The sequence below is a fragment of the Arachis duranensis genome, chromosome 4, assembly GCF_000817695.3.
Source record: "Arachis duranensis cultivar V14167 chromosome 4, aradu.V14167.gnm2.J7QH, whole genome shotgun sequence".
NCBI classification, from domain to species: domain Eukaryota; kingdom Viridiplantae; phylum Streptophyta; class Magnoliopsida; order Fabales; family Fabaceae; genus Arachis; species Arachis duranensis.
This window is the reverse complement of record NC_029775.3, coordinates 11,864,998-11,872,291: the sequence shown is the minus strand read 5'-3', so window position 1 is coordinate 11,872,291 and position 7,294 is coordinate 11,864,998. Positions and strand designations below refer to the sequence as shown.

At 37.2% G+C, this 7,294-nt stretch overlaps 1 protein-coding gene across 1 annotated transcript; it reads right to left on the bottom strand.

Annotated features, from left to right (window-relative positions):
• Window positions 1-6,399: 6,399 nt before the first annotated feature.
• LOC110280418 (uncharacterized) lies at window positions 6,400-6,948 on the bottom strand. Its single transcript, XM_021141450.1, has one exon. It carries the CDS (start codon window positions 6,946-6,948, stop codon window positions 6,400-6,402), a length of 549 nt encoding a protein of 182 aa, XP_020997109.1.
• Window positions 6,949-7,294: the final 346 nt, after the last annotated feature.

The window sequence follows — 7,294 nt, the reverse complement described above, 5'->3', positions numbered from 1 at the left end:
TTACCACCCGCGCCACTATCGAGCCGCAATCGTGGAGGAAGCACAGCGCCACCGTGGGTCCTTTACCGTCAAACTTGAAGGAGGAGGGAGGCCGCCCAGTCACACCGAGCAGGAGAGATAGAGAGAGCTGCGATCGAGCTGGGGGTCTAACCACCGCAACCAGCCGCCGTTCACGTCGCCAATGTGGCCTCTGTCGGGTTTGCCACCGGTCCGATCTGAGGAAGAGGAAGTGCGATCAGAAGAGCAGGCAGGGAGCTATCGCCACTGCTACCAGCTCCTGGGTGCCGCTCAAGCCGTCGCTCCTGCCGCCCAAAACTTCACTGCCGTCGCCAGAGAACTCTACCGGTAAGGGTTTTAAATTTGTGGTTCCGGTCATTTTGAGTTTCGAGAAGGTTTTGATGCTGCGCGGTTTTTTATAGATGACCCACCGGAGCTTCTGGCCGCCGACAGAGCCGTTGCCAGGCCGGTTCGAAATCGTAGCTGTTCCATTTTCTTAATTCGGTGAGTATATCGGTTTTCGAAAGCCCTACGTTAGTGTCCCGTACGTGTATTAAAGCCTTTACGGTATTAATGTTTTTAGGATTTAGTAACTGAGGTTGCTTGTTGTAATTTAGAGCTGTTTATGCTGCTGCGAAAATGTGTGGGGCTGTGCTTTGAAGCTGCCTTTAATTTCGAGTTGAGGTGGAAAGAACTTATGAGGCGTTTGGATTATGGAATTTGCGTTTTGAGGTAGGGGTGCTTTCCAAAAACTATATTTTTATATGTTGGAATTATTACATATGGATACTGATGTGAGAAAATGTGTATTTGGTGATTGTATCGGCCTTATGTATTATTTGATTGACTCGAATGTTTATGGATGTTGGTTTGGCTGAATTGTTGTGCGGCTTTGCAAAATGTAATGTTTTGAAGCTGATTCTTTAAAGTTTTGAAATTTGAGTTTAATTCATTGAGGATTGTTTTGAATTGAGTTGTTTATTTTGGTGATGTGAAAAGTCGAATGCACTTTTGAATTCAGCATGGTTTACTTTAATTGACTTGGTTTTTGACAAATGATTTGTTACTGAGCCGTTTCTTTAAAGTTTTGGAAATGAGTTAAACGGTTGATATTGAGTTGATTTTGAAATGGTTTCCTTGAGATATGCCACTGAGGTGACTGTTGGATTTAGCTTGCTTTTGAATTGATTTCTGGTTTTGAGCTGTTGAAAAGGAATGAGAAACGGTTTAGTTGGGACCCAAACCGGGTGGCAAAAGTCCAAGTTTTAGGAGAGGTGTTGCCGAAATTTCTACAAAATCCTAGTCTTATTTGAAAAATTATTTAAAACGGGTTGGAGTTGAGAAGTTGTATTATTTGATTTATTAAGAGAATATTTATGTTTTCAAGCTTAATTTATTTAGTGAACTTTATGCCTTGAGTTCGACTTATTTAGAAATGAACTATTTTTACCGTTTGAATCACTGAAGGAACGAATGATGCTCTAATATTAATTTCAATATAAAAAGAAGCTTTTAGTGATTTTAAAAGAATCTAGACTTTTGATTGAGTAATTAAGTTTGAGGCATTTTGGAAGAGTTAGAAAAATGGGTTCCAAAAAGAAACCTGAAAGTGGTTTGATTCAAATGAACCGATTCCGTTTCAAATGATTTGATTTTTGGACCGGGTTGGAAATTGTGATTTTGTATGGTCGGTTTCATAATAAATTTAATTTTATTTACTTGAACCGAGAATCCATGATTTTAAGAGTTTCAATGAATTTGAAGGAATTGATATAAGTTGAGCTTCCCTAAAGACTTGGGACTCTGCCGAAAAGCTTTTGTTATAAAATTCCATTGTTGGATGGGTGGTTTTGAATACTTTGAAATAAATCCTTAACTTGCCATGGTTTTGGAAGTTTTGGAAAGAGAATACCGAGAGTGGCTTTGTTTTAAAAAAGGGAACTCACTTTGAGTAAATTTGGCTTATGAGCCTGAGATGATTTGAGAAATGAGATCTTTAAAGCCAAAGCTGAAAAGAGTTGAAATTTGATTTCAAAGTGAAATGGCTTGAGAAAAGTGATTTATGGCTTAAACGCCGATTTTATAAATTTGATGATGTTGAATGGTGGAAGTGTTGTTTGTTATGGGCCGGAATTGCTGTGTATGATTATGAATATTGGCTGGTTTTGAATTGAACTGTGAGCCAGAATGGCTGTGTATGATATTGATTTATGGCTAATTGCCGAATGAATTATGGGCTGTATGGCTGACTATGAATTATGAATTTAAGCCGGATGGCTGAGATGGATGTTGATCCATGGTTGGGACTGAATGAATATATGCTTGAGATACCTGGGTAGTAGCAAGGGTTGTGGTTCGTCCCACTTGCCCCAGGTCAGAGACTGTGATGCCTGGGTAGTAGCGGTAGTAGTGGTGATTCCACTCGCTCCAGGTTGAGCTTTTAAACACCCGCCTGGGTAGTAGCCGTAGTAGTGGTTATTCCACTGGCTCTGGGTTGAGCGGATAGTAGCAATGGGTTGTAGCTCAAACCTAATTGTTCCGCGATGGGTGTTTCTGTCCATGGTTAGCTACCAGGACGTGTCGAGTTGGCTATATAATCGACAGATGATATCATCAGCCACTAGGGATAGGCATGCATCATATGCATCTATGTGACATTGTTTTGGTGTGCATACTGTACTTGGTTTGCCTATGTGATTAACTGCTAATTGTTCTACTTGCAATAACTGTTTGTTTGTGCTTGCATCTTCCTATTTGTGATTGCTACTGAGACTCTGTTGGACTGTGGTGATTGGTTGATGGTTGGATTGTTTGGGCCTAGGGCCGTGGGTGAAATAAGATGGACCGATGATTAGTTTCGGTTTTGGGTTTCTGGTTTTGGAAAAGTATGAAATGCTAATTTAGTTCAGCATGGTTAAACCTTTTTGAAAGGCTTTTGAGTTTTGAGAATTGAACGGTTCTTCTTTGAGAAAGGATTTCCGACTTTACTTTTATTGTAAACCGTTGTTTTTGAAAAGAGGCATAAGACAGTTATGAATCACTGGTACGGTTTATCTTCACGTATCCTATTACAGTAATTCCCAAAAATCCTCTACTGAGAACCCTTTCGAGGATGATGTTCTCACCCCCTACATTTTTTCCCTTTCAGGATATGGGCGCAGAAGTTACGAAGAGCTTATTTAATTGTTATTGTGATGCTCTGTATTGTTTTAGTTATGGTTTATTGTACCCTCGCCTTTATCTTGATATATTCTGTAACAGGGATAGGAATTGTATTGAATACTGCTTGTGATATTATTTATAAATATATGTATCTATATGGATGTATCCTTTATGAGTTTTTGTAAGTTATATGGTATCTATGGACGTACGTTGTCGAACGAAAGTATTCTTGGGAGCGGTATTGCGGTTTAAAGTTTTAAACATGCTCATATTTTAGTATTAAATAGTATAAGTGTCATCGTAATGTCCGAGCTATCAGAGTTGCGCAGCCGGAAGCGTGAACTTTGGTAGTTAGGGTGTTACATATATACCAGTGCAATGCATGGAAAATATTTAATATTTTATTTATATCTGAAGTATTTTTAACCAAAGTACTCTTCAACACATTAAACTTTAAATCAAACTCAATTTATATCTTTTTATTCATGTGAATAATAAACAATAGTACATAACAAAGAAGTTCACTAAACAATTGGATTAATTAAGTAAAAAGTCATAATATGTAATAAATCAATAATGTCTTAATTTCTATGAGAAAATGTGCATAAATATTTTTTTTGTCTCTAATATTGATCGTTGTACATCTATATGTTGTATTTTTTTGTTTTTGTATCAAATAAAATTTATATGTTATTTATCTAATAATTTATATCTAACTACAAAAAAAAAATGAAATAACACAATTCATAACAAAGAGATATCAATTGATTAAACAGTACATGATCATCGCAATTTATCAAAGACTTATCTATACATAACATTAATTGTGCAATTCTTAGAGACCCCTTCATAATTCTGAATTAAAACCTTTATCCCTTGTTTGCTCTTAACTCTTGAAAGTGCCACATATAACTATCCATGCGTAAAAATCGGTCTTGGTAAAAATAGACCCACAGTTTTCAACGTCTGTCCTTGAGCCTTGTTGATTGTCATACCAAAAGATACTATCAATGAAAATTATCTTCTCTAAAACTTTATTGAAATTCTGTCATTATTTGGAACCATATTCATTCTTGGGATTAATGTAATTTTTCTTATTCTGGTCTCTGTTAGTATTTCGCATTCAACTAAGTGGTTTTCAAATCTCCTAACCTGTAGGCGTGTACCATTGCATAAGCCATTTGAATGATCTATATTCCTAAGTAGCATTACTAGAACACCAATCTTAAGTGTGAGCTTATAAGGTGGAAGACTAGAACAATTAAGAGCATTCAATACTTTTGGACCAAAGAATTTCATGTGGCTTTCCATATTACCTTCATCAACACAAAGATTGTCTGAATTAAGATACATATTTTCATCACCAGGAATAATTGATAGTAGTTGACCATTTATCTTGTCAACAATGTCTACGGTCGGTGCTAGTATGTTTGATCATTAAAGTAAATGCTTGACTGATAGCTATGCACCAAGCCTGGAAAGACAAAGTCGATTAACTCATCAAATGCTTATTCAGAATCTGGAACTATCATATCCATAGGCATCTCAATTTCTAACTCTCTATCTAGGTTACCTCCTAGTAGGTTGATAGGCAAAATTGTGATTCACTCTTTTCATAACTTTAAAATTCTTAGCAATGGCTCCAAAAACTTGGTGCACACTACTATGGTTCACTCACATTCTTCACAACTTCACACAACTAACCAGCAAGTGCACTAGGTCGTCTAAGTAATAAACCTTACGTGAGCAAGGGTCGATCCCACGGAGATTGTTGGAATGAAGCAAGCTATGGTCATCTTGTAAATCTCAGTTAGGCGGATAATAAATGGTTATGGAGTTTTCAAAATTAATAATAAATAAAGCATAAAATAAAGATAGAAGTACTTATGTAATTCATTGGTAGGAATTTTAGACAAGTGTATGGAGATGCTGTGTTCCTTCTGAATCTCTACTTTCCTACTGCTTTCATCCAATCCTTCTTAACGGTTCTCGATCATGTCGGAATAGAATCCATTGATTCTTTTGCGTCTGTCACCACGCCCAACAATCGCGAGTTTGAAGCTTGTCACAGTCATTCAATCCCTGAATCCTACTCGGAATACCACAGACAAGGTTTAGACTTTTCGGATTCTCAAGAATGGCCGCCAATAATTCTAGCTTATACCACGAAGATTCTGATTAAGGAATCCAAGAGATATGCGCTCGGTCTAAGGTAGAGCGGAAGTGGTTGTCAAGTACGCGTTCATAAGGATGGATGATTATGAGTGTCAAGGATCATCTCATCCATTAGGTTGAAGGTCAGCGAATATCTTAGAATAAGAATAAGCATGAATTGAATAGAAAATAGTAGTAATTGCATTAAAACTCGAGGTACAGCAGAGCTCCACACCCTTAATCTATGGTGTATAGAAACTCCACCGTTGAAAATACATAAGTGGTGGTCCAGGCATGGCCAAATGACCAGCCCCCTTTGAAGGTCTAAAATTGCATACACTCACTAAAGATTAATCAAAAGACGTCTAATACAATAGTAAAATGTTCTATTTATACGAGACTAGTTACTAGGGTTTACAGAAATAAGTTTAAATGCAGAAATCCACTTTCGGGGCCCACTTTAGTGTGTGCTTGGGCTAAACTTGAGCTTTACACGTGCAAAGGCTTCTCTTGGAGTTAAACGCCAAGTTGTAACGTGTTTTGGCGTTTAACTCTGGTTCGTGACGTGTTTCTGGCGTTTTACTCCAGAATGCAACATGGAACTGGCGTTAAATGCCAGTTTGCGTCGTCTAAGCTCAAATAAAGTATGGACCATTATATATTGTTGGAAAGCCCTGGATGTCTACTTTTCAACGCCGTTGAGAGCACGCCATTTGGAGTTCTGTAGCTCCAGAAAAGCCATTTCAAGTGCAGGGAGGTCAGAATCCAACAGCATCAGCTGTCCTTTGTCAGCCCTCTATCAGACTTTTGCTCAAGTCCCTCAATTTCAGCCAAAAAATACCTGAAATCACAGAAAAATACATAAACTCATAGTAAAGTCCAGAAATGTGAATTTAACATAAAACTAATAAAAACATCCCTAAAGTAGCTAGATCCTACTAAAAACTACCTAAAAACAATGCCAAAAAGCATATAAATTATCCGCTCATCATAGGTCATCACCAACTTTTAACAATCAATCACTAAATTCCTTGATTTTCTGTTGGTTTTTTCACATCTCATAGTTAGCCTCATGTTCCTTGACAGTCACATGACTTCAGCAAACTCCCAAAGATACGAAGAATTTATGGTTGCATGCACTATATCCTGTCGAGATCCTCGTGTAATTATAGGCAATATTTGTCTAAAGTCTCCACCGAGTACAACTACATTTCCTCTGAATGGACGCTCACAATTAGCAATTGATGCATGCGTTATAATATCTCTCAAACATATATCCAGTGCCTCATAACAATACCTGCTAAGCATAGGTGCCTCATCCCAGATTATTAAATCTATCTTTATCAACAATTTGGCAAGGAGTGAGCCTTGTCGGATATTATACGTAGAATATTCATCTACAGTTATAAGTATCTTGAATCTAGAGTGTGCAATCCTACCATTTATTAGGAGAAGCGGTGCTATTCCACTGGAAGCCACAGTAAGCACTATTTTACCCCTTGATCTAACTTTTGCTGACATTAAATTGTAAATGAATATTTTACTGCAACCACCATGACCATAACGGAAAAAAAATCCTTCCTCGGATCCATTCACAACCCTCATAACCCTGTCATACGCTTTCTTCTGTTCCATAGTCACCATGCACAAAATCAATGATGTTAAGGTCTCTAATTGACGTCTGTAATACCTGAGTTCCTCTATTATTAGTCATGCATCCTGCATTGAATAGTTACTACCAGAAGGGATTGACATTGGAGGATATTCTTGCAAGCTCTTTCCATAAGAATGTATGATATCTTCTATGTCTGACAATGTAAAATTCATGATATACTCATCAAACATAACTAAATCTATCACAATTTAGAAAAAAGCTAGGTCAACAAACTATATCTATCCATAAGATATTATTTGAAGTTATGAAATATATAAATAAGATAGTAACATTTATACCATTCATGTTCAAATGCCTTTGATGTCG

Coding starts and splice junctions, on each gene's coding strand:
- LOC110280418 (XM_021141450.1), bottom strand. CDS start 6,948: ATGGAACAGAAGAAAGCGTATGACAGGGTTATGAGGGTTGTGAATGGA.